Below are 27928 nucleotides of genomic sequence, written 5' to 3'. Positions count from 1 at the left end.
AATTTTTATAAAAGGTGAGATTGATTTAACTATTTTCATTTAAGGAAATGTGTTGCTTATGGGAAAAAAAAAGTGTACACAATCACTGTCATAAGGAAAGGTCGCCTTTAGAAAATTGTGACTTTTGTTTCTGATTCGCCCAGTTTAATGTCATGTGATGACTCCTCAACTGTTTTATTATGCAAGATTCAACCTGCAATCCGTCGTGAATAAAGGACACACAAAACAATCTTCCTTTTATAGGAAATTTTAATAGTTATTCAATGTTCTACATTTTACAGTAAATATACAATTACAAACTTGGCTTAGTTATAGTACTCGATCACTAACTGATCTTAAAAAAAACCCCTCAACAACAAAAGAAAAATAAACATAAAAAAACAAAAATTAAAAACAGATTTACACTTCATATCACAAGCCTGACGCTGGTCCTTCACTCTGGACCAAATAGCTAACATACAGTTCACTTCTCTCAACGCTGAACACACGTTGGGCTTCAGTTTCAAACACAACCTTACGGTAACAGATATACCATAGCATGTGCAAACTGGGTACCAAACTAAAACTTCCAAAGATGGGATTGTTCCAAATACTCGATCCAGGGAGAGGGGGATACAAGTATGCTTTTTTTTGGAAGACAAGGAATTTCCACTTTTTCACATTTAGTGTGAAATTAAACTAAGAGATATCTCGGACAAATTGAAATTAAAAAAGCTGCAGCAGAACATCGAAGACATTTAAGAGCCTACTACTTACTTTGATAGTAGTGTTTTAATTTAAAAACTAAGACTTAGCAACGGCAAGGCAAACAAAGGAAGAGAGAGAGAGAGGGGGGAGGGAAGGAGACGAGAAGTGGTGTGAATGGTTCTGGGTGCATTTTCACTGTCAAAGTGAACAAGCATTTTTTAAATGTACTGGAGAAAAAAAAAAGTGTAATCCTCAGTAAAATGACCGACTTTCAACATTTGGAAATGTCACAGAGGATAGAATGATACAGGAAAAAATAAAAGATGATGAAAGACCCATCATTATGACAACTTTGCCTTTCTCCCACTTAACACATTAAAGTGTTTAACTGTCCATTTTCACTTAAGTGCAAATTGAAATGAATGAAGAGGCGGTGAATGGAGTGAATGAGGAGCAGTTTCTACATCCTGAAAACCAGACCTGCTCTGTTGTGTCTGCCTAACCCCCACATAAAAAAAGTTTTTAAGAGGATTGGTCCACAGCCCAGAAAGAAAAGCACTCTCTTAATAACGCTCAACTTAAAAAGATCAACCCCTCCTATAAAAACATGTCTAAAATGGCATTTGAGAACAAATATCTGGGGGAAAAAAAGGGCGTTACATTTGGAGAAGACCGCCCCCCCCCCCCCAAATGTGTCAGCGTTAAAAAATATGACATCCAATTTTGATTGAAAAATGTAAAGGACACCGATAAATCATTATTTCGGCTCAAAGCCTAGACCCATGGTGATTCAAGACTCCATCACTGGCGACATCTAGTGTTAAAAAAGGCTCAGTCGAGGTTTAACAAAGACCAAAAATTACAAAGGGTATCACCAATTGAATGACTATCATATAGTTCAATATGACTGCTACTCAGACGGGGCGGTGGAGATTGCAAAGGTCGGAGAGAAGGAACAAAAACATGTCGCTGAGAGCAGACATTTAAGAAGAAAGGTAGACGTGGACATGAGAGGGAGCAGAACTAGTGATCAGGCATCATTGTGCATCCCTGAAATGTGAATAACTGAGTGTTTGAATGGTTGGTGGGATGCAAAATGGCCTCTGGAGTGAAAGTAGGACAAACATGGAGGATACTGTAAGAAAGGTCAAAGTGAGACAGGCAATATGCATCAACAAAGTGAAGATTCAGCATTAGGGAAATACAGATTCACAAGAAGCTAGACAGAACAAGAAGTTCACCAGAGATGAAAGTAATCTTTACCGTTTGAAATATGGCACAGAACAAAAAGGGCATTGAGGCTGAGGGTTTCCATTCATCATTAAATACATCTTTGCACCCACAAGACAGCAAAGATGGTCTCCTAAAGCATCATGGTAGCCTTTCCACAGTCAAACAAATGTAGGATTCGGTGTCAAGAATCTCTGCAATTTGTTGACGGACATTATCTAAACGTCTCCCCCTCCTCGGTGACAGATATGTAGAGGACAGAGATGTGGAAAAGGTAAAACAAATAAAATATTAAAAGCGCAAACAGTAGCTGCCACACTGATGCAACCATGCTTAGCTAGAAATACATTACTGTACCACTTGCTGTATAAATATACTGCATTTTTTTTTTTTTACCTAAAGATCCAATGCTATAGTGAGTTACACCTGAATATTATGCATACCCATGTGCTCAATTTACCAGAGGGAAAGAAAAAACAATTTAATTGAGAAATACTGATAGTAGTGGTTGGTTAAATAAATCCTAATGACGAGTAACATTTACGCTGTCGCAAGAAACCCTACTTCCTGTATTCTTTTCAGGTTGAATAAAAACACAGATGTTGGACACTTTAAGACCCGATAACATCCACTTTATATCTTCAGAAATACAAGCGTTTTTCCATCCGACAGCGGCATAATGCAATATCTTCTTGAGAATTAACCTACAAGTGTACAAACATCTGGACTAACAATAGCTCAAACACTCAATCTTATCGTCTTATTTTTTTAAATTACAATATAAATTGCTCCTCCCTCCTTCACTACAAAGCCTAGGTACCTGTTACTTAGCATTAAATGATGGTCATCAAGTTTGTTTTTTTCTCATGTTGTGCAACATTTCCTCACAAAGTTATTCAAAACCCAAATGTTTGATATGTTCTACCTCTCTTCTTAGCATTACATGTACTTAGTATTGAATAGAGACTGCATACAGAGCCTGTTATCCACATTAGAGATTACAAGCATTTCAAAAAAAATTATCAATTCCAAACGCTGATAAAATATTAACTGTATGTGAACAGTTGGAGGCATTCCCTCTTATTTTATTGCAATATCAAACCACTTCATCTACATACCAGCGCAGTAAATGCTTTTGTAAAACAAATCTGTACGCTACAGATTATGAAGCGGTGATTTCGGTCCTTTTTTCTGTGTGAATCCTGAAAAATGCCACACGCCTCACCTAAATATTGAACCCTACCGTCACTACTGTAGGTTTGTAGTGTTATTAAGATGGGTCGCCATACTGCTTTTGCACATACACGCTTTCACATGAATAAGCATAAAAAAGGCAACAGAAAAAGGCTGTATATGGTCCTTTTTTCATTGGCTCAAATGTTATCCTCATCTGAACACTAATTAAGATTATGCTGGATTACAAATGGTGGATTATGTTTAAATGCCAGTAAAAGCAGATATGTGTACATTCCAAAACGTTTGCAATAAGGATATTATAGACTACTAAAAAGTCTGAAATCGACCTGGAATAAACCGGTTTAAAACTAAGAGGCCGAGACACTTCGTCTTCCAGGCTCTGCACCTTGTGTTCATGTCTCAGACTGTTGTAACCACCAACACTGAAACCAGCGCTCCTGAATCACATGGCACTAGCCTCAAAGTTCAAATCTGGACTCGGAGAATAACAAATTGTCCCTATGGCATGGACTCGGTGTCTACACATTCCAGCCTTCTGATTGGACATTTTCAGCACTGGACTATGAATTGAATCGTATCCATCTATCAGCACATATTTATTAGACTGGGCCATTAAGTCATGAATATGTAAGAGTCTAGGTTTTCTACTTTGAGTGTTTGGTTACAAAATCGTCACCTGGAAGAAAAAAGGGAGGAGGAGACGAAGTAATCACAGTGAGGAGTCAATGTACAAAACATGTAGTGCAAAAATAGCATATTGTGTGGTCTCTTGCAGGTAAGAAACACAAACTCAAATGTCTTGTACCTTGAAATAAACACACCTGACTGAGTATGTCATCTCCTCCTCCCTCCTTTTGGTCTACTCTCCACATCTTGTCTCCTGTCTTTGCGCCAATACAATCCCTTTAAGCTCCTCCTCTGCTGTCTGCCATGCACACTCAGAAATCCATGTCCTGTGTGTCTGCTTTTGTGTGTGTTGATCAGTAACAGCAGAACTGAACATATTGTACAGTAAGTGCAACTAAATGATCATGTGGTGTCCAACACATCACAGGAGCCCCTGTGTGTGTGTGTGTGTATGCGTGTGTGTGAGAAACTGCGCACGACCACCCACGACGGTGACGCGGTTAATCAAATATTCGTACAATTTGAAATGCATTGACTTACACTTAAGGTTACGATTTTGAAAGTGTCCCGTCATACTAGCCTGCAGAGTATGTAGCATGAAGTAGGTGATGTTTACTTGGTGTGCATCATGCTAAAGTGGACGAAGTGGGACACACAGCTGGATGGGTCAGTAAGCGCTCTGCTCGTAGCACTCGTACGGAGATAAACGACGGGGGGGATGGACTGACTACTGCCGGACAGACAGCTATGCGCTGGAAGACGAAAAAAGAGGAAGAAAGTAACAAAGGCAAGAAAGAATATCAAGAAGTCAAATAACCTGAAACCTAAAATGCTTAGTTTGTTAAAACCCTGTGCTGACATCTAGTTCTTAGAAGTTTGGCAGCACAAGTCAATAAGTGTTTGTAGTGACTGACGGAGAAGATAATGAGGAATAAGTGCCTGATATTTTCCAGCCAACTGAGCAGCAGGAAGGACCACACACACCAGCACAACACAAAACAGGAGCAACTGACACCCGTGATTGGTCAAGAGTCCTTCTGGAGTTCCAATGACAAACACATCAAAACAAATAAAGAGGACATCAAATAAAAAAGCCATACAAAATAAGGTAATGACTGGTTGGCAAATGAACAGAGAGAAAAAAATAAAAGCAGCTTTTGTAAAAACGTTAGAGAATGTCGCGTACTAACAATAACAATAATAGTAAAGTGGCTGTTGCACTTTAGTTTTGTTCTTGCAGACAGGTGCCGAGTTCCCATGGTTACCAGTGGGAGCCCGGGTAAGATTTGAGCAGTTGCATACGATGGTGGACTCCAGATCTGGTGGGAGAGAAGAGAAAAGGAACACCTTAGTGATTTATTAAAAAAAATGACACTCACCTCTACGGAACAGAGAGGAGAACAAATGAAAGGCAGTGCAGTTTGTTCAAGTCAGGGAGACAACATCAAAATAAAAAGGATGGGAGGAGGGAGTGTAATAAATGGAGGAGAGAACAAAGTAAACAGCAGGGGGGGCAGACACTCACATGATGGGTGGGCTCTACCAGTGGGGCGGGACGTAGCTGTACCCAGGTGTCCCTTGGGGCCTGTAGGTTGGCACAGTTACCGGGTGTCCTCCAATCTGGGCGTGCTGAGGCGTGGTCAGCAGGGTCCCTACAGGAAGTTAACAACACCATTAATGAGATCAGTTATTTATTTATCACTCTGCAGAACAGCTATGAAGGTTTCAGTTATTGCTGTACAGTATGAATTGCACTTTTATACATTTGTTTTTAAGAGTAAATCAAGCATTTGGGTTTATTTCCCCCAATTCTAAGCTTGTGTTTTCGCTAAACACCTGCTGATTTAAGTTAAGGTCTCGAGGTTAGCCCCGAAATCAGTGGCTAAAATTGAATTGATGATCAAAATAGTTGCCATTACATTTTCTACATCGACTAATAACTGAATTGCTTAACTTTTAGATGTGTTGGTACAGTCAGGTCTGCACACTGCTGTTTTAGGATATGCAGACCTGACTGTACCAACACATCTAATCCATCAAGAATTTCAGCAAAATCACAAGAGAAGTCTTAAAAACAACACATTTAGTGAGCAACAGTCAAGAGAACAGAGGTAAGCAAAGACGTCAATGCAAGCAAGTCATCTCGGAAAGTAGAAATAAACTTAACATGTTGGAGCCAGGAGTCTGGCCGTACCTGCACTCATGGCCATGGTTGTCCCAGCGACCATCCCCATGGCAGCCATGCCTTGGTTGCGAGGAGCCTGTACGGGGACGGGGGCGGGGTAGAGGGCCGCGGAGGGGATGCTGTTGGGCTGCACCACGGTGGTGTGATGGATCACATGAGGCTGAGCCGCATACACCGGCTGGGTGTAGTACGCTCCCTGAGAGGGTAGAGGAGGAAAGTGAGGCGTTAGTGTAAGGTTTATAACGCTTAATGTTTTACCACTGCATACTGAAAGTATACAGAAAACTCATTGGCGTTTTTAATTCTTATCTTTGCTCCTGCCTCTGTATTTTTAAACATCCATTCAACCATTAAAACAACCAAATTACAAAAGAACAAAATGAGACCTTTGTTGTTGTCTTGTCGTGTGATTGCATCTCAAACAAAGCAACTGTGTTTCAGGCTTGTTTCAGTATCATTGGCTCACCAGGGGTTTCCTGTGAAATTGCAAACTAAATGGACTTTCTGTTTGGGAGCTTTGGTTCTTGGAGCTCACTGTGACAGTTAACCAAATGGGTTCTTTGTTCAAAATAAATTGTTAACATGCCCATAAACAAAACAACCACCCATAGCTCAAATTCAAAAGACTTCTACTTCGTTAATGGCATTTGTAATCTATTTATTTAACACTGCATTTCATAGCTGTGATGTCAAATTGCTTAACCTTATTGTACCAATTCACTATAAAATGTGTGCACTAAAGAGAGGGAGTGAAATGGCCCTGGCAGCTGAGCAGGTGCAACACGACAGACCTGATCAACATTCTTCAGAGTAGAGTGTGTCTCTACGGAAATGCTGTCAGGTGTTATTCACTAAGGTTCCTTACCTGTGCGTATAGGTTCTGCTGAGGGTAGGCACTGCGGATGGGGTACATGGCTGTTTGGTACGGGGTGGGGCTCGGGGTGTAGGGGGGGGGTGCTCCATTTGACTGAGTGGGGGGCACTTTGTATTGGGTGCCTGCTGAATATCCTATAATAGTCAAAAGAAATAAAGAGGAGAGAAAGAAAGGAGGATTTAGAAATATAGAATCCAGGGATAGTGGATTTCAAAGTTTTTTTTCCAAATGTATTCGATCCATATGTACAATATCATATATACATTTTCAAATTGGAGAACTTGCTCCTATCCGTGTCTATTTCTTTGTCGGATGTGTATATATAGAGTATAAATATCCCTTTTGCATTTCCTACAAACGCCACCAGATGGGACTGGTACCATCTTTTAATGGGAATTGAGGATCAAACACCACAGCAAAGGGCTTTCTGCCGTGTTGCTTACTGCTAAAGACAGTAGTTCTATAGTTAGTGTATGTGGAGTATAACCACCTTCTGATTGTCAAAAAACCTCCTAACCTTATTTGTGCAAACATGATTTAAATGTAGGCACTATTTAACCGACACTACGATTTAAAAAGGTCTGAAAGGCTTGAGGTCTACTGTAGGGCGGTGAAGGCATCTGGTTCAGACCGCAGCATTAGTGTGTGCTCTGCTCTGTGGGGTGCAGTACCTCTGAGCCGCCACCGGGAGGAGCCTGAAGGTCAAACATGCTACTAGCTAGTCGCTGCTGCAGAGCTTATGAAAGCGCTTCCCTCACACAAGGACGAGGGAACAAAGAGATGCTGGGGCTGCTACTCGTGTCTAAAAGTGTGTGTCTGTGCAAATTCACACACATGCACGCAAGAGGACAATGGTGTGTGACAATTACACAAAAGCCTGATAGAAAAGTGTTGGTCTATGCGATGGTCTTGAGAAATAATGACATTGACCAAGATGTGTTCCTAATGAGCTGGCTGTCTGGAGGTTGTCTGTGGCACACAATCTAAACACGTACATTTCCCCGTACAGAATGCATAGGAAAACATTACCACTGCTGATTTTAACGACAGCTACAATAATGAGTGTCCTTTGTTTGAACAAGCTGTTTGTGCCTTGCTTAAGAACACCAGATTTTTTTGTTAGACTTCCTTAAGATAAAACCAAACTGGGGGAGGGGACGGGATGAGAGGGGCTTCAAAGCACCACAGATGAAATCTACAAAACCGCCCTGTCTTGGTACGATACTTGAAATTCAGGGGAATTGGAAGGAATTAAGCAGCCGTTTCCTTTCCTAATTTTGTTTGTCTTTTATCGATTGATAGTAATTCTACTTTAATACAAATATGTTTTTGTTTAAGTGATTTTTTAAATTCTTTAAATGAAGAATTGTTATCTTAATTGAACAGATTATATTAGTTCTTTTAATGACTCTTTTTGTTACCCATCGCTCCGTCTGGTCCCATCCACGTAATAACTTTATGTTTAAAGTCGCCAACTTCACCCGATCCACAAGATCTATCATTTATCTTTGAACAATACGCTTGCTTGTTCTCCCTATTTTCAGTTCATTGATTGGGTATTTCAAATTGTCTATCTGAAATTGGTGATAAAGGTGTTGTGATTTTGAGTTTAACATTGTCACTCTTTGCAAATAAATAATTTTTGATGAATTCACGTGATGAAGTCTGCTAATAAAACTCACCTCACTGGGACTGGAAATGTGAGACTATTAGAAATGATGAACCTTCTAGACATGAATTTGTTGTTTTGGAGCTTTCAAATCTTAGATGACGTTACTTGCTTCAGGCAAATTCATATCAAACAAGGAAAAGAAGCCTCAAATACTTTTAGGAGACGGATGGCTTCTTAGTATTACACGCAGTTGAACAAGTTTTAACATGTGACACCCTATGCAATATTCATCAGGGTATATGCAGGAATGCTGAAGTCAAATTTAAGACCTCATCGCCACGTCGAGTTCTAATCGGTTACATTGGCGACACTTTTACCTCACTTGTCCTTCCTCCTTATCTTCCAATCATTTGGACGCAAACTTGCATTTCCCCATAACGATGTTTAACAACCGGCGTAAACGGACCTTCACGCGCCAACAAGCAGTGAGCGTGCGATGTCCTGTTCAGATGACGTCAAATCCAACGGGATGCCATAAATAAACTACACAGAGTCACACCTATGCAATGATTACATTCAGGCACACTTTAGAATACAACCTCTTTGGACCATTTATATACTTATTGAAAACAAGCTACAAAATGTAATCCCATGGAAAATGCCATTTAATAGCTTTTTATATATATACACTTTTTAAGACCCCCCGCGGGGAACAGGGTGTCCGCACACCCTGTTCATACTGAGATAGCGTTACAACCACCAATTATTGATTGCTCAATAAAATCACGACTATAAGCCATTTTAGACACATTCTATTCTAAAAACAAGCTTGACATTTGAAAGCTCCAGTGAGATGGTATTGACCCGGTCTGGGTTTCCAGGCTGAAAGGTTCCGGATCCCGACATATTAAACTTTCTGTCTCTGCAGACACACCATATCTGGGTTGCACAGCGACAACTGTTATTCCCATCTGCTGTGGGGCCAGACAGGGAGCCCCAGCAGAGCGTGTATCTGCTGCTGAGGGCCACCGGCAGCTGCTACCGGCCGGCCTCCCACTCCTCCACCATCAACGCTCTTTAGGCTGACATCGCCACTTAACCCATACTGCCTTCACTTTACTGTGGAGCTCTCAACTACCACGGTTGCTTTAAATATAATGCTTTGAAACACAATTCAAAGCAGAGGTTATTGTGATATTACATACATATTAAGTATTTAATAAGCATCAGGGTAGATCATGTGACTTCAAATTCAAATCCAGCAGAGTCTAGTTTATTTAACACCAAGGGCTTTCACAGCATAACCTAAGAATGTACTTTCATTTATTTTCCCCCCCCACACGTCACTAAACTGTCCATCAGAATATGAACGAAATGATTACAATAATGACTCGGCAGCAACATTAACACATTTCTGAAGGTTATTAGAGATGAATTGGTGGCTTATTAGTTTAGTTGTTCACGGCCGTTTAGTTTATAAGTAGTATAGCTTCGAAGTCCTGGAATCTAAACATCTATCTTTTTTTATCTTGTTTACATTTTCCCAGGGTTAATAATAAACTGAGGAGAAATCCCCCATTGCCAACACGTTTTCAGATATGTCTGCGTTGTTGTCGTTTCTGCATTGTATTTGACCATATTACACGTCATGTTTCATTCTCAATTACACGATAACGCTCTCGACTTTCTTCTTCAAAAAGAGAAACATCCCACTAATTAACTTCAGAGGAATTGGGTTCAACTGAAAGATATTTCACCCCAGATATTACCCCTTGTGTAATATAAACAAAGTCATCAAATGGTGTGTGTGTGTGTTTCAGGGCTCACCTGGTGGATACCCGGGACTCCCTGTTTGATAAAGGTTGGGTGTATAGGTGGGAGCCGTGGCGGGATACCCTCCTGGATAGCCTGTTAGACATCACAGACAAAAGAGAATAAATCAGAAACCATGGCTTAACAGCAAGAGGGCCACTGATGCGCGCACACACAGTATTTGGTTTGGAGCAGGGTGTGCACAGATGGCGCTCATAAAAAAAAAATGTCAGCACCAATAACACAGTAGGTTGGATGCGTCTTACATACAGACAAGACACACCTGCCAATATAGTGTGGGAGGAGAAAGAAATCCACACACACACACACACACACAAATTACACTTCAGGCAAACAAAGCAGATTTTGACCCGAGAAAAAAAGCTTTTGTAGATAAAAAGGTGCAACTTAGACAACGACGTGAAGGAGGAGACAAGCAGGAGAGGTAAGAGATGCTTTGTTAGTGAACAATGTTATTTTAATTAACAAGCACATACTTGCAATCATTTCAATATTGCAGTGTGTTTTACTTCACACTTTAAATGACCATTACTCAGTTCACTTTACCATTACTGTGTTCATTTGGATTAGCTAAAGATGTATATACTAGGGCTGTCAGTCGATTACAAATATTTAAATCGCATGATTGTCCATAGTTAATCGCACATTTTTGATCTGTTCTAAATGTACCTTAGAGGAATATTTTTCAAGTTTGTAATACTCTTATCAACATATGAGTGGACAAATATGCTTTATGCTAATGTTTATTATTATTTGAACAATGACAAATTCTCATGAATATTAAACACAACAACCTCTGAACATTACAAATATTCACCTCAATTCAACCTGGAACCTCTCATACAATACAAATGTGTGTGTGTGTGTGTGTGTGTGTGTGTGTGTGTTTGTGTGTGTGTGTGTGTGTGATGGATCGTTGGCGCTATGTGCAACTCAAGGCATATGCTCGAACGGGAGCTGCCTGGACGCTGCAATCATGTTGCGCACTATCCGTGCTGAGTGTGCTGACTTCTCGTACAATGTCCCACTGTCTGGCTTCCTGCATAAAGTCAAGTGCTCGGCGCAGTTGTCGGCGAAATGTCGCTCCTCTGTTTTCATTTAAACAGCTCCTTATATCCGTTAGCGCAGCAAGCTAGCACCAGATGCTAACAACAACAATACACGTAAGGTCTCTCTCTTGCTCGCTCGCGCCACACATACACACACCCTCCCGGTCCTCCAGATGGCCAGTCGGTGCCTGCCGGTGAGCGTGGAAGTGTGGGCAAGCGGCGGCAGGAGCGGGGCTGTCAGCATCAGCTTGTAGATGGTATTTTAAACTCGCTGCGCTCTGAAACTACGGGGCGGCCGAGGACAAAAAATACACATGCGTTAATCGCGTTAAAATAATTAACTTTTGCGTACCTGTCAGATTTAACAGGTATGGGGTAAGTGTAGCATTTAACTACACTTTTAACGACATGGGAGCCTATTTTATCTACCATCCCCCGTGTAAAACATTTCATATTCCTCTCTTCAAACATACCCCATTACCTTTACATTCTGATAAAATAACTAAACCAATTGTATTATATTGGTCCCATAATAGTATTCAGTCTACAGCTCATATCCAAATGCTTCAAGGTTCTGAAATTAAAACTGTTGAATGACTAACACTCACTTTAAAAGACCCAACTGAACCACTTCTAAAGCAAAAAAGGTTTAACAATGTTACTTTTATATAGAAACTAATTGTGGTTCCCTGCTGCACAAAGGACTTTGGAATGAAGTCTCTGCGAGGAAAGAATCCCTGAAAACATTGCTTTTCCTCAGACCATGTCCACTGGGTCTTCTATGTTAACACACACCTTCGAGTAGTGAAAGCACTATAAGTTACACTAGTATCCTTATTTGACTTGATCATCTTAGTTTTTTTATTTGTGGAAATTGGTAAAAACACAATCTAAAACATGGGTCATTCCTGCAGGCATCTTGACCTGCAGTTTAAACTTTCACCATGTTTTGGAAAATAAAAAAGGGTGGCAAACGATCCCAGCGTCACGCTTCTGCACCAGGTTCCAACGTTGTCACAAGAGAGTAAACAAATCACGTAGCAATTCCCAGGACTATCTTTTAGGACACTCATTCACTGACTCAAATCTCAGTGGCAGTGTTTGTTGTCACTTGAAGCCACCCTTTAAAAACATGCTTATTATGGTATAGAGGATGATGAATGCGTGACGTAGTTTTACCTGCAAAGGCCATGTTCTTAGGGTTTCCGTATGGAGTGCCAGGCTGAACGGGGCTGTAGACGGGATTCATAGCTGAAGCTAACCTGTTCTTACTGAGAAAGGGAGAAAAAGACAGAGCGGTAGAGGGGGCAGGGGGAATATGGAAGGGAGAGAGATGTAAGCTGTGTAAATTGGAAAGAAGAACGGTTATGATTATCAAGCACAGGCACGCACTCATCACGCACATAAATCCCAAACTCAGATTCTTCAGGCGACATCCAGCTGAGAGATTTTGCCAGCATGCAACAAAAACAAGATCAAACCCTATGAATCCTCACCCTCGAGCAGGCTCAACGCAAATATGGATTAAAAAACAACGGACTTTTGGAATAAATGAGGCACAAGTACTGACAAAAAGAACGCATGGAACTAATTGTTTGGTTTTCTGTGAGGCAGTAAATAAATCAAATGTAGCTTCCTTTTTACTACTGCACCAAACAAGGCAGGGCCCTATCGACCAGCCTGGTTACGAGTACAGGACTGAACGGAGGAATGGCCGCTAAACATTAAAGGTTCTGGAAATGTTTTGGTTGAGATGACCGATAACAAGAGCCATTTATATAACCATAAGGCTGCTCTCTCCACCAGTCTCACTATGCAGAGGAAATGACCTCCAGTGCTCCCAACTTACCTCGTCATATGGGCATGGGAAATTGTGTTTACATGTGTGTGTGTGTGAGTGTGTGTGCATGCGTGCCCCGTACCTCTTGTGCGTGTCTGGTTGATACATGAAACTGAATTTGTCTGTGGGATGCCCGCTCGCCATTCTTGCTGTATGCAAATGAGGAAGGAGTGGAAGTGGATATGCAAATCTGAAATTAAAACAGCGAGAGTTCATGATTACAACGAACACAGGGAAAGAGACCAAAAGAAAAAAGAAAAGAGCAAAAGAAGCAAGCACCGGTGCAACAGCAAATGGTTAGTGACCGCAGCAGGGAGACAGTGATTTAGACAGTGTGTGAGTGAGCGTGTGGTAACTGCCGTGTCCTTGAATGCATCATGGTGTGAAATAGAGGAATTCCTGGAAATAGTGTGAGATGGAATGTTTTTGCATTTATTTTTAAAGCTGTGCGTATAAAACAATCAGTTTCTACTGGCTGACAAAACAGCCTAAATGTTAGGTTTCTCTTTCCTGTTTATATAAGGCCTAAGTGCATGTGAGTGAAAGTAAGATATGAGCATGACTGTATGTATGTGATGTACACGACATCCAATACAAGCAGCAAAGAAAAGGTTCAGAAGCACGACACACCCAGTGAGGAGGCAAGTGACAGAACAAAGTACAAATCAGCTGGGTCCTGCACAGCGTCATGAATAAGCATGATCAAGTGAGCATGAGCCAGAACCACAAAAGCACAAGGCATCGCACAAACAGAGCGGAACAGCCGAGGAATAAATAAAGAGGAGGAAAGGTGTGTGTGTGTGTGTGTGTGTGTGTGTTCATGTGGATTGTGTGTTGATTTGTTCTTCCTTTTCTGAAAGAGATGGGAGTCTGTATATGACGATCAGGCCGGTTCTGTCTGGTTTTAACTGCGGCTCAGTCGTGTGTTGTATAAGACTGCGTGAAATGTGTTGTGGCAAGCTCTTTGCACACAGCACATCACCCATTCACCATGTTTAGACTATGAAAATGCATGCGTCTAATTCAGCTTCCTGTAGATTTGTGAAATGCACTGTCTCAAAAGACAGACTTAAATCTGACCGATCCATCCTGGGCTTGTGCTTCATGGCCAGTGAACAAATCCTTCAGGTGATTATAGTTCTACTGTCACCATTTCTGAGCACGCACGTTACCGCTGTAATGCCAAACGGCACCAAGTGACAGTTCAAATTAAGCAAGAAAGCATTTCAGCGCACCATCCAGCAACACTGACGTCAAAACGCCCAGAGACAGCCGCCAGCTGAATGCGAGTACAAACGCGTGGGAGCTGTTTCTTTTCAGTCTTTTTGTGCTTATTCCGTAAAACACACGCATTCCTCAGAAAGCAACCTGTGTATGTGTATCAACAATCATTACATTCCTCCAACTTAATCTGTCTCTCCTGCGAAGATTTGATTGTACCATGATATAAGCAAAATATATATGTATATATATATTCCAACCTCCAGATAAAAAAAACACAGCTGAGCTTAAAAAATACAACCCTTCATTTTCCTTAAATCTCTTAAAAGTTCACTTTACGAGTTTTAAAATAAAAAAAATGTATTCCATGTTGATTCGCAATGATCTGTGTAATCAAATAAAAAATATTCACAGTCACGCTTGCAAATCTGTCAGGCACGAAACACCAAGTATATCTGAAGCCATTTGGACCAAATAGGTGGGCTGCCAGGCCAGTTGCCATCCCTAAAGCCAATGCGGTGATCAAACTGTAGCTTTTTTGATTTGACTGAAAACTCATCTCTTTCGACTCCACTTCGAGCGATATAATTACTAACAATGAACTGCTAACAGAGCACTTATATATAGCACTTATATATAAAGGACTGGCTTACCTAAAGCCAGTTGAGTAGCACTTGAAATGTTTGGCTCTATGAAACCTGATGTACTTATATGATTCTGTTTTCTTCAAGGTTGTGTCTTCCTGGTCGAATGTACTTATTGTAAGTCGCTTTGGATAAAAGCGTCAGCTAAATGTAATGTAATGATCAAAATGTAGGTGAAGACAACATATGATCGTAAGCAAACAAAAAAGCTGAATTTTCTGTTGCTTTAAAAACACAACATTTGTAGATTTTCATTATCTTAACAGAACATTATTGTACAAAATCATCAAATAAAACCTTGTGTTGCGAGAGCGTTAATCTAAAATATTATCCTAATCTGTAGGATGTTCACTAAATTGTGATGCCTATGTGAATGTGTTGAAGGGGAGAACAATACCCACTAACACATGGACAGGTGGCTAAGCTAACTATGTGGTCTAGTGTCGTAATCACAACATTACCAATTATCAGTGTGCCTGAATAGAGTAGAGTGTGTTCATCTGTTTCAGCCTGAGAAACAGAGGGTCTTACTGTGTGTGTGTGTGTGTGTGTGTGTGTGTGTGTGTGTGTGTGTGTGTAGGCAAAATTGATGAAAGTGAATGGCGCGAACAATAGAGGGCACCACAATGCGTCTAATGAAGGTGTGTGTGAGGAACAGAGAATGGCAGAAACCCATGTGATGAGTGGGAGTGTCTGACAACTCCCTTTTGTTTTCAGGGGGAGGGGATGATGAGGAGCTTCAGGCTCTTCATTCTAAACAAAAAGCCTATTTGTAGCCAGAAGACCTTCTGTTTGACAGATTGTAAAGTCCATCCTCGTGAGGACCTTTACCATCAACAGATTAAGTACATGTATTTGTAGTAGTGCAAAGGGGCAGAAACGTCATAAAGACAATACCAAAAAAACATTGAGTCATCTGCTGAATCATTTATCCATTAGTCTATAAAGATTTGAGAGAAAAGCAGAAACTCCAAATGTTTCACAATACCAATTTCCCAGAACCAGTTCAATGCTTTGTCCAAACAACATTCCAAAACCTAAAACATTATCAATTTACTTTTAAGACAAAGAAAAAAGCAGCAACTCCAAGCGATAGAGAAGCTAGACCTATTTGCCAAACTGAAGCCAGGTAATTTAAGAAGCAGAAAGCATTTACTGTGAAGGAGCCGCAGGTACAAATACTGCCTTGCCAGTATGCCAGTGACGGGAAACAAACCAAACACACATCATCAGAATCCAGATTTTAACTGAATAAGTTACTCTTTTGTAGGGGTGTAACGGTATCCGTATTCGTCCGTCACGGTACGGACGTCACGGTTCGGCACATGCAGTCACACGACGAATACGCCTTTGTTTTACGAGTGGGGAAAAAAGTCTGTCATTCAGGGCAGTATCCACTACACTATAATCCAGGGGGCGGTATTGCGCCTAAAAGCTGTTTGCCAGCCGCCCTTAAAAAACAAATGAAGAAGAAGAAGAAACACAACAACAAAACGAACAAAATACAAGAAGAAGAAAAGTTAGTGTGGCGATTTCAGATAACACACAGGAGCTAGAACCCACCTGCTGCTTTTAAATCAGCTGTGTGGGAACATTTCGGGTTCCCTGTGGACTACAATAACGATGGAGTGCGAGTGGTGGATCGGACGAGGACGGTGTGTCGGCGTTGTTCGATAGCGGTGCGGTATGCTAATGCTAATGCTAATCATATCAGAAGGGATCACCCAGATTTGCCAATCACTGGAGCCCGGAAAAAGACAACAGCAGTTCAACAACTTATCTCCGCTATTTTTAAGAAGCCAATAGACATGAAAGCCGTGAGATCAAAATAAATAACGGAAGCTTTTGACATGTGTTTTTCAACGACTTTGTGCTCTTGAAACACTTTGTTATTATTTATGATGTAATATTTTCAAGACATTCTTTTTAGTTTGACAGCTTATTGAACCTTTTCGTTTGACATCAGCCATTATAGATAATATGGCCATCTGAGTGTGTGTGGTACTGTTTGTGGTTTGTTCTTAACTGTTTAATACAGTTAATTATTCAAAATGTTAGAGTTCCTTATTTTTAAAATGAAACTTGCACTACTGTTCAAAAATAAATAACAACAAACCTGGAATTATGCATTTGGGACTTTTTTTTGCTTTTTCTTGTTGTACCGAACCCGTACCGAACCGTGACACACAAACCGAGGTACGAACCGAACCGTGACTTCTGTGAACCGTTACACCCCTACTCTTTTGGCAACCATGCACCGCATTTTCAAAAAGTTGAAGGCTGCTTCCTGTAAAGTCTTATCTTTTCACTCCTCTCTTTCTTCTTCCAAACGCACCAGACTTCAGAGAAAGCCGAGCTAGCTGCAGACGCTCTGTCGGTGTAAAGGCTTCCAGCGGACTCTGGCACTGATGATCTGACATTAAGTGTTTTCACTCATCTGCTGACAGCTTTTGGCCTTAGGACTATCAAACAGTGACCATGTTAACCATGTGACCTCTAACAGCCAATGATTATCGACATGAAATTGGATTTTTGGTTTGGTTTGCACTGAGAACTGACACTAGCAAAATATGTTGTGGATGTTGTTTTCAAATCTTATTTGACTCTTTTAGTACCATCACTACGACACTTTGCAAATACTAAATGACACATTCCATTCAAGGTTCTCCTCACAAAGGACGGGAATCATCCAGTTTTGTATGAGATGTCTCATACATCACATGGAAGTAAAAAATGATATTTTGTCACACTTTTTTCCAATTCCTTGTTTTATCCCACCAAAGTCTAATTGAAGCAATTAAATGATTAACAGTATAGACCGTATTCTCCTGTCCACAGTCTAATCCTTTCAGCTAATAATCGCTACCTTCATGCTGACATTAAAGTGTATTGGGAGCTTGCGATCCGTCTAGCACACACACGCTGACATTACAAAGGAGACCTTCCAGCTCCATGTCTCCTCCAGAGTTATTTTACAGGACTTTATTAAGCTTAAACTCTATTAGTGGGACTTCATTTGGGCTGAACTCAAAAGGTACAGCCTCAAGGCCTAGGTACAAAATCCCAGGAGCCTCACGGACAGAGCTGGGTGTGTTTGTGTCTATATTTAAATGCTTTGTGTGAGCTCAGTAATGTGGCAGTCAGCTTTTTCCTCGTTTCAGATCTTCAAAGATTATGCCGACATTAAATTAGTGAGGTGCATGTTAATATAAAAACGTGCATGTTGCAAAACAATAATGTCGGTTCCACTCCATAAAGGGGGATTCCTGCAGCCTAGGGGAGCAGTAGAGGTAATAATGAGGGAGGAGGATTGTGAAAGAATAAAGCTCTCACTCACTCTCTCACTCAAACGCACACACAAAGAGCTACCATTCCTAGAGAACATGTACAATGCAACACAACCCCCACACTGACTCTATCCTCCCACATAATACCTCACCAGGCATCTACTCTTTAAAGCAACAAATCAAAACTGGTGGGCGTCATCACACTTCAGCGCAGGACAGAATAGCTGAAAAGCCTTTTTTTTTTATATACAGAAGAAAGAAGCATTTCACTTTGGTTATATGAAAAAGGAAGCAGAGAAACAAAAAACATTGGATATTAGAAGATACATTGCTGACGGTACTGTGATGGCTCAAAAATCAATTTTTGTCCTTATTGACAAATATCCAGAAATGCATTCGGAGATCATGAGTCAGATGTAGGATACTTTCAGTATGCTACATGCTACATCTGCCAAGATGTGGATTTTATAACGGCATATTGTTTTATTTTAGCGTTCACTGGTTCCAGCTTTTTAAATGTGAAGGTTAGCTCAATGTTTTGGCTTCCAATATATTAAGACGAAACAAACCACAAACATTTTTATTTTTGGGTTCTGGGGAAACGTTATGGCCACATTTAATTATTTCCGTCATATTTATTGACAAAATGATTCCTCTATCAATATGCAACGATTAAGCAGCATTATAGCCCCTTAAAACCGTGTTGCAAACTTGAAGCAGTTCACATTGATAGATTGTTCTTATGTTCAAGGCCAGCAGCCTTTCCAACAACAGCATATGATATCTATCAAAACACAGGCCCAGAAGACAGACCAACTAAAGGGCCAAGTGTGTGACCAAATCCATCTTACTACAGTGCTCGAAGACAGTGCGATGGAATCATCCCCCCCCCCCCCGGCCCTGCAGCAACCCTCTCCACATAGCCTTGGGCTATTTTAGATCTAGGACAGCTCTATACATTTTGGGACAGCATCTCCCCTTTTCTCTGTGCTGGCTTCCTCCTCCTCTATTCTTCTTTTCAAAGTCCTCTCATCAGTCACACACCTCATGGGCCTGCATCTCTGGATTATTTGCCAATATTGTCCCAGCCCACTTTAAATGGAAATGTTACCATGAAATACATACCATTCAACATTATCCATTTATTGAGATTTCTACTCTGTGGTGCTTGGTTTCTAACAAACATTTGATGTATAAGGACTACATAAAAGGTGAAAGGTTTTGACACAAAGGTCAATATTTTGTCTCTGATACAGACAGCAAAAATGTGCATGAATTCATGATGAAGAATGAAATATAAAATGTACAGTTTATGCTCTACAAAGTTAATAGCGTCACCTTCAGTGAGAAAAATTAACAAAAAGGGTGGTGACAAAGTTGTCCCCAACAAAGTGTATAAATAATCATTTAAAAAAGGTGTAAGGGGCTTCTGTCCAATGTTATTGATTAGGGGACATTAAGTTAGTTGATTTCCAATGAGTTCCATAGCAGCTAGGGAATTAGAACATCGATAGTAGGCATGAAAGATACTACAAGCCAGGAAATCTATGGCCAGACCAGATAACCAGATGAGGGATTGAGAGGAATATTTAATGAGAGATGTGTAAATAATCAAAGGACACAGCCAGAAAATCGTAATTACCTCTGATGGATCATTAGTTAATGTCATTGCCAAACATGTAGACTTTGAAAGGCCCTCAAAGGGACAGTGTAAAGCAGTATGTGTTGCTGTTATAACGCTTACTTTTTGCACCTTGCAATTATACCTTTGTATTAAACAAGTTCAATAACACATGATTATTAATCGGATTTTACCGACTAATGTTTAGTTGCATATAGAAACGCAACAGAACACACATTTCCAGTATTTAGCAGTTAGTGAATGTACCCATGCCTTCATGATAGGCAGGCAGAAAAGCGCTGCAGGCAAAAAAAAAGCTACAGAAAAAGCTGACCGTGGCATGCCTGTACACGGTATAGCTTAGTAGATCCTTGTGTAATCAATTATGTCATAACAATATAAAGTCTCTGGTGCATCCTTGGCCTGTAGTAGTGTCTTTCTTTATCTTGACGACAAGCCACACTTACAGAATGCATTACACTCAAGAGTAGGGTTGGGTACAGAGAACTAGGGGTGTTGAAAATAATCGTTTCTATGATGCATTGCGATGCGGACGTGGACGATTCGGTCTCGATGCAGTGACGGAAGATAATCGGTTATAGCGTAGTAACGTTGCTTCCTGATTTTCCGGCCGCGGCTTTACTATAACGTTTTTTTTCTTTCTATCACTTTAATATCAAATCGGTCGGTGACGCAGAGATCAGAGAACAGACGTGGCAGCGGCACAGCAACACCAAACACGGAGCAGTCTGCTTTATCCACCAACACAAGAACACCAGTCCAGAACCAACAGCAGAAGGACCCGCTCTGAATCAGTCCGTGTCGCTGCGGCTCAGAGACACTGGGATTTATGTTTTTCAAAAATAATCGCGTTACAATCATGTCAGGTTTTTGGTGGATTTAATTAAGTCTTGGATTGCAGAGTATGAATGTCCTCTAGCAATTTTCAGACGATACGTGTGTAAAGTTTGTGAAGGCAGGAGGAAAAAAGCTTCCGCGATCACCGTCTCCTCTCCGTTCCTCCAAACCCCGCCCCCTCCCTGAAAATAATGAGTGACAGGCTGATAGTGACCCGATAGAAACTTTATTATTCACTTAATCACTGAGATATAATGAAGCTAACTTAATCTCATACATTCATGGGATTTATGCAACAGTAAAACAGAGAATATAAGTGTGCACCCACATGCACTATTTTTGTTTGTATATGCTGTTGTAAATACTCCTGTTGTCTGCTGTGTTCAGACTCAAGTCCTGTGTGTGATGCCACATTCAGGACATTCAGTGGCCTTCTTTAACAGAAGGCCGTTGCTAGAAGCTGCAGCTCGACTGCAGAAGCATTATTTTTTTGTTTTTGAGGATGGAACAACTTCACGCACAGATATAGGGAGGCTAGACCTATACAATTCATTTATTTTGGTTTATAAATTAATGTCAAGACATTTATGTTATTGATTTCTGAAGCACTTTCTAAATAATAAAAAGAGAGTTCATATGTATTTACTGCATGTATGCATTGATGAAAAATAAGCCATGTGCAGTAATATAGAAAATTGAGGATGCAACGCATTGGTATGAATCGTGATGCATCGGGATATCGAATTGAATCGAATCGTTGACAGGATAATCGTAATCGAATCGAATCGTGAGACCAGTGAAGATGCACAGCCCTACAGAGAACCGGTTCCGGTTCGGAACCGGTTCCAACATTTCGATTCCAACGGCATCATTTAGAAATGTGAATTTCAGTTCCGCTTTTCGATGCCTGAGGAAATGTTTCTCGCCGCTCTCCGTAGCCTACTGTATGACTGCGGCGGGGCGGGAAATGTAGCGTTGTACCTACACTTCCTACAGCGTAACCTGGGACCAGGGCCGGCCCGTCGCACTGGCGTTATAGATGCTCGCCTAGGGCGCCAGATCTGTGGAGGCGCTGCGCTGACAGCTCTGGGAGAAGAAAAAAAAAGTTTTGGCCGTTGGTGCTTATCCTAATTTTTGGCCTTGATGTAATAACATTCATAATTAAGTAAATGTAACACCCTTTTCACCCCGGTTACACTTTTCATTTGCCCTGTACGATGGGCGCTGTAAGTGATGAAAATGGGGGATGTTGGCTTATCTGGCGCCCGCAGCTCACAGCCAAAGTGCGAGTGAGCGTGGGAGCGAGCGAGGGAGAAAGGGAGGGTGCACCGGTACGCGCTGTTGTTATTAGCATCTGGTGCTAGCTGCTCTAACGGATATTAGAAGAAGATGTTTCTACAATAATGTGGAGGGAGAGTCCTCTCCAGTCAGACTGAGAGGCTGATACTACAGCTCAGTGAGGTAAAGGACTCTTGAGTGTTTAGATAGTTCACTTTAGTCTAAGTTATCTCAGTGGGTCTCAAACGTTTTGATCACAATGTATGTAAACACATATTTCCAAGGCACTCCTTTATAATGATTGGGATAAAACAGGTTTGAAATCATTCCAATGTATACTATAGGACAGTAAACCAAACATATCGTTTTAAACTGGAGATAAAAAAATATGCATAAATAAAATAGTAAGATATGAATGAACAACAAAAATAAAATACATTACATGTATTTGTTATTGGCTATGGTAGGTTTTTGGTTATGTTCACATACTTATTTAATTATTAAAATGTAAACCGATCTTTTTCATATGGGTGTTTAGAGTTGTACCCCCTAGATCTAGTCTCTAGTAATTCTGCTTAAAGTGCACCAGATTGAAGCATTTTACTTCAAAATGTTCAAACATTTCTTCCCGGTATGCCTGAGAAGGCAGATATGCTTGTTTTTCTCAACAAGAACTGTTTTTAAATGGGGGGGGGGGGGGGGGGGTTTCCTTTAAAAGTTGGACTGTTGCAGTTTCAGTGGTTCTCAGGTTACAGTTACATAGCAGTGAATATAAACAGACTGATTAATGTGAATATTACTGTAAACTAACCTGTGTAAAAGTTTCTCGAATAAATGTAATTTTTTTGGTGGAAGAAGCATGTATCATTTTTTTTACCCTGCCCCTCAAAGAATCGGAATTGAGAACCGTTAAGAACCGGAATCGAAAAGTAGAATCGGAATTGTGGAAATTCAAACGATACCCAGCCCTACTCAAGAGTAGGGCTGCACGATTTAAAAAAAAAAAAAAAAAAAAATCTAATTGCGATTTTTCTGACAAATATTGCGATTTGCGATATTTGTTTTTAAACGACCCAACGTAAAATGCGGCCATAACTCGAAGGTCGTATCAACGTACTCCCGTCTCTAGCACCCCGAGCTACGAGTGAAAGAACTAAACTTACATGAAACTTCCGTTGGGTTGCTTTAAAGTCAAGCTTCAGTTTAAGATTCACCCTGTAATATATGTAAAACATGTGATGGAGCATTACTAACCTGACTCAGATGGTTTGTTTCACCGAACCATCTAGGAAAGCTCCATTGGAAGCCATTTGGTAAAGGGCAGGCACTTTCAAAAATACTTGGCAGGTGATTTATCTATCACCTTCTATCATGGGCCACTTCTGATTGATTAACAATGGCTGGTACATGTGGAGCACAGCACTTCTGATTGGTGTGGATGACTGACACACAAGAAGAAAACATTTTGGGTTCCCTGTGGACTACAACAATGATGGGGTGCGAGTTGTGGATCGGACGAGGACGGTGTGTCGGCGTTGTTCGACAGCGGTGCGGTATGCTAGTGGTAACACGTCAAACATGCTCAATCACATCCGAGTCAGTCTTAGTCCCCAGCGAGAGGGTTTTCTCGCCGGCAGGTGACATAGTTACCACCAACAGATCTGCCCTCACTACTGACAACGTAGACAAACTCATCTTTTTGAAGAAAAACTTGAAAATAGAGTAAAGCTTGAGTACTTTTATTTAGGCATAATGGCCTCACACACACACTCACAAGTTAATTACACATGTTAGACATTGCTCCTAAAGGTACAGATTTTATTTTATATGTATCATTGTATTTATTTTATATTTTGACATCAGGAGATGTTATACAGTTCTGTATTGCCTTTTATTGATTGTGATTGAAAGACTTTCTTATTATTTATTTAAATATTTTCAAGACATTCTTTTTAGTTGACATCAGCCATTATAGATAATATGGCCATCTGAGTGTGTGTGTTACTGTTTGTGGTTTGTTTTTAACTGTGTAATACAGTTAATGATTCAAAATGTTAGAGTTCCTTATTTTCATACCAAAACTTGCACTACTGTTAAAAATATGCATTTGGGACTTTTTTTTGCTTTTCCTTGTTGTACCGAACCCGCACCGAACCGTGACCCCCAAACCGAGGTATGAACCGAACCGTGACTTCTGTGAACCGTTACACCCCTAATGCACAGACACAAATTCACAACAGGTTTCTTAAACACATGATACAAAATCAATCTCCAAGCACTACTAGAGCAGACCGGCAATATGGTCTGCTGTTGAGGTGACACTTGACAAACAGGCCATGATGTAACATCATGGCCTGTTTTATAATAATCATTATTCAAATAAAATAGAAATATTACTGGGTTCTTTGTTAACAAAAACATTTCAATTTTTCTTTTGTCACAAGATCATCATTAATGATGAGCTTACAATTTGCTGATCAGTTCCAGGCAGTCATTGAAAAGTATTTGGAGCTTTCCAAAGACAGAGCGTACGTCTTCTATCTATAAACACACCCATTCAAATAGTGTCCCAAATGTAGGCAAACTTTTGATTACATGACTATATCCAGCTGAGTCTTTCTGGGTGTGTCAAAACACAAACTGTGTCCCACTTCTTTTCAAAAACACTAGAAGATACGTTTTTGGTCAGTACATGTTACACGTTATTGTGTTAATATTCAGGGTAGAATTAAATATAGTTGTATGTGTTATGAATACAAATATGAATCAGGCAATAAGCATAATAAGTTTACTGTAAGGCCACTATGTTGAATCAAACTCAGAATAAAGGATTTCTGTTCGTGTTAAATGTTTTACTGGCAAACTTGCGAAAACCAGCTAAATGTATATTTCTTTGTTCTCTCTGCTCTCACTTCACTCTACACATTTAATTTGTTTTGTTCTAGCTTTATTCCAGCCGCTTGTATTGAAGAATACTTTAAAACATGTCAGGCAGTATCAATTATTTATAATTAGATATATGTTCACTTTTAACACTGCTACAGCATGAAAACATTATGTTGAACATGACAGTAGGTATCAGTAATAAAACAGCCCACAGCGCAGACATGTGTTTATTTGCATGTGTACTGTGTGTGTTCACACAGTTGCAGACCCCAGAGATGACTGACAGCTAAATGCACCACAACTTTGCTCCCAGGGATCATCTCAACCTGCCACTGTATACATGCAAATACACTTCTTAAATAACAGCTTTTGTAAACTAATAATTTGGGGTTTTGGACTGGCTTTGTGAAATCAACAATTTTATAGACTAAACGAAGTTATGGATATTTATGTACAAATATAAACAATAGTTGATGAAACACTATCTTCAGTAAATAACCACAATCATTAAATTATCTCATCAATGTCCTTGTTGTCAAACATCACTGACCTTACAGCTAGTATAACCATGCAAATGATTGGATCTGATATTTTTCTAATAAAAAAAATACTGGTCAACAAGTCAAGGGGATTGTCAGCTCGACAACAAAGGAGGGGGAATTTAAAGCCACCGTCTGTAAGCATCTTGTTCCCTGGTCTCTGATGAGCAGCTCATTAAGTGGTTCAGACCACACGGGATTGAAGCGATAGAAAGATAACAGTCTGTTATAGAAACACTGACTCGTGTACGATTAAGTGACTCCAGCTTTATAGTCTGACAGTTTTACGGCTGCATTGTACTGCCCACCCTTAATACATACAAGACTGTTCCTAACGCTTGCCAAAACCCATTCCCCCCTCCTTTCCTCTAGCATGGCAGACAGGGGTCACCTTAGACTGCCTTCATCAAGGGGATGTAACTCTGCCACATGCTTCTTGATCACACTAGTCTTAAAAAGGTTGTGAAAAGCCTTCATGATTTTTGTTGGGCAGAAACAAAATAACTCGAATGTTCTGGTTTTGCTGATGCCATTTGAACTGTACACAGATCATTTAAAGCTGTGTTTTTCTGGCGAGGGCCCAGAAATCCCTTTAGAACGATAAGGCTTCTTGAATTAAATGGGATTAGAAGTCAATGTTCAAAGCAGGTAATCCCCCCCAAAAAAGAGATGAACGCAAAGAGGATTCATATCACTGATAACACTAGTCATAAGAGAGAAGATGAGAAATGTGCCTTTAGCATTTTGTGTAATCCTATCTCTTTTGAACTATGTGGCGCTCAGTTTAGTTTTTGTATTCTGAGCCACCAGAGTACGGTGATACCATGTTAGACTGTTGTATCTCTACTAGAGCTGAATGGTTCGGAACAATTTAAACCGAAATGTTCATAATTAATTCTTTGTTGTTCGTCAAGCAAAAATGCCTAACACTCTGTGTCAAGGCTGATTTAATCTGCCTGATGTGCTAGTAAAATAAAAATGTTTGGATTTTTTGAGAGAGTTGATCAAACAAAGCATGCGATAAGGATGTCATTGAGGTCATCTGTCATTGTGTAGACCGAACAATAATTGTACAATCAAAAACTCGTCAGCAAATGTAAAGCACAGAAAATAGTTTTTAGTTGCTCCCCAGATAAATCTGTATTATACTTTGTCCAATAGCAGCTGATGTCTTTATGTAATTAAACATTTAGAGGAACCATATGTTTATGTTGAACCGTACGTGGTTTAGAAAGACTTTGCGAAGGTGAACCATTTAAATCTAGTGCACAACTATTTTCATATGCAGAAAAGACACTACACTTAAAAACATTGTTCAAACACCAGAGATGCAGCAGAAAACTCCGTCAATACCCCATTAGTTCCACTTCAAAATACGAATGTTTTGTTCATAATGGAGGCTGTAGCCTGGGGACACAGTCTAGCATGCACGCGTTTGTATATACCACCACCTTACTTGTTAATATGTAGTTATATATCCATCAGAGTATTGCATGTACTGGCATTACACTGCATTCCTGGGATAGCAAGCAACGCCAAAACAGCCATGGTTGGACAAAAATGGTCACACTCAAACAAGCTTAAGACACCATTTTGAAAATCCACCGATTTCTAGATAACAACTCCGAGATGCCATCTTGCCAATTATCACCAGATTAGCTACCGTTAGCATGGCTATTCAACCATTCCGAAACACCCCTATGCAGGAATATGTGCTGCTCACATAATAGTAATGTTAGCTTGTATGCTAGCCTGAAAAAAGCATCGCTAACCCGTAGCATCCTTGCATCCCTCGGCACACGCTGCTAAAAAATGGCTAATTAGCGGGCTAGCTTGGTAAAGAATAGCAAACGACAATACAAAAAAACACTCACATTGTATCAGATATGGCTGCACCGGAACAACAGCAAATACTTTTACCGCCTGGACGCAAACAACTAAGGAAATACAAAACCTTGCGATACGGCAGTTAATGTCTGTTTGTTTCCGTTATTTAAACTAGCCCCTTTAGCTTAGCGCGCTAGTTCTACCACGGAGGACAATTGAAAGGATACTGAGGAGGAAAAAAAAACTGAAAAAACCGAACAACTACCAAGTCGACACATGGACATTGCTGTCCTCCATGATAAACATCGGACGAGACTTACCTAAACCACTCGGTCGAACAGCAAAAAGATTCCCGTGTGCGTACGTGCTTTCTCCTGTGTCTGCTCTGCTCTGGGTCGGTGCGGACTGGCTCTGCTACAGCAGCGTTTTTGTCGGACCAGTGGCGCAGAGAAGACAGCTTTCACCCGAAGAGACGGCCACCGTGTGGGGGATGGGGATGCACTGCCGGGAGGGAGAGAGGGAGGGAGAGAGGAAGGGAGGGATGCAGGGATGTAAGGAGAGAGGAGGGGGGGGGGGGTCCCACCGATAACATATATAGAGAGGCTTTGATAAAAACCAAATAGTAATAGAATA

The 27928-nt window shown here is 40.5% G+C and overlaps 1 protein-coding gene across 6 annotated transcripts; it reads right to left on the bottom strand.

The window, feature by feature from the left end:
- Nucleotides 1-231: 231 nt before the first annotated feature.
- Nucleotides 232-27825, bottom strand: fam168a (family with sequence similarity 168 member A). Of its 6 annotated transcripts, none has more exons than XM_034225380.1 (8): nt 27616-27825; nt 13217-13324; nt 12474-12634; nt 10240-10320; nt 6792-6934; nt 5909-6122; nt 5267-5393; nt 232-5060 (listed from the first exon to the last, which is right to left on the bottom strand). In XM_034225380.1, exons 2-7 carry the CDS (start codon nt 13276-13278, stop codon nt 5281-5283), a joined length of 774 nt encoding a protein of 257 aa, XP_034081271.1. In that variant the 5' UTR covers nt 13279-13324; nt 27616-27825; the 3' UTR covers nt 232-5060; nt 5267-5280. The 6 variants fall into 6 exon arrangements, with proteins under 6 accessions (XP_034081271.1, XP_034081273.1, XP_034081272.1 ...); XM_034225382.1 differs by having other exon boundaries at nt 12474-12565; XM_034225381.1 differs by having other exon boundaries at nt 5936-6122; nt 27616-27824.
- Nucleotides 27826-27928: the final 103 nt, after the last annotated feature.

The sequence above is a fragment of the Gymnodraco acuticeps genome, unplaced genomic scaffold, assembly GCF_902827175.1.
Source record: "Gymnodraco acuticeps unplaced genomic scaffold, fGymAcu1.1, whole genome shotgun sequence".
Lineage (NCBI taxonomy): Eukaryota > Metazoa > Chordata > Actinopteri > Perciformes > Bathydraconidae > Gymnodraco > Gymnodraco acuticeps.
The sequence above is the reverse complement of the archived record's forward strand: the minus strand, read 5'-3'. Positions and strand labels throughout refer to the sequence as shown.

What these genes read in the sequence shown, in the direction of transcription:
- fam168a (XM_034225380.1), bottom strand. Translation starts at nt 13,278, where the DNA reads ATGGCGAGCGGGCATCCCACAGACAAATTCAGTTTCATGTATCAACCA. An exon ending in CAACCAGACACGCACAAGAG is followed by an intron (nt 12,635 to 13,216) that starts GTACGGGGCACG and finishes CAATTTACACAG; the next exon opens with CTTACATCTCTCTCCCTTCC. An exon ending in TAAGAACATGGCCTTTGCAG is followed by an intron (nt 10,321 to 12,473) that starts GTAAAACTACGT and finishes GATGTCTAACAG; the next exon opens with GCTATCCAGGAGGGTATCCC.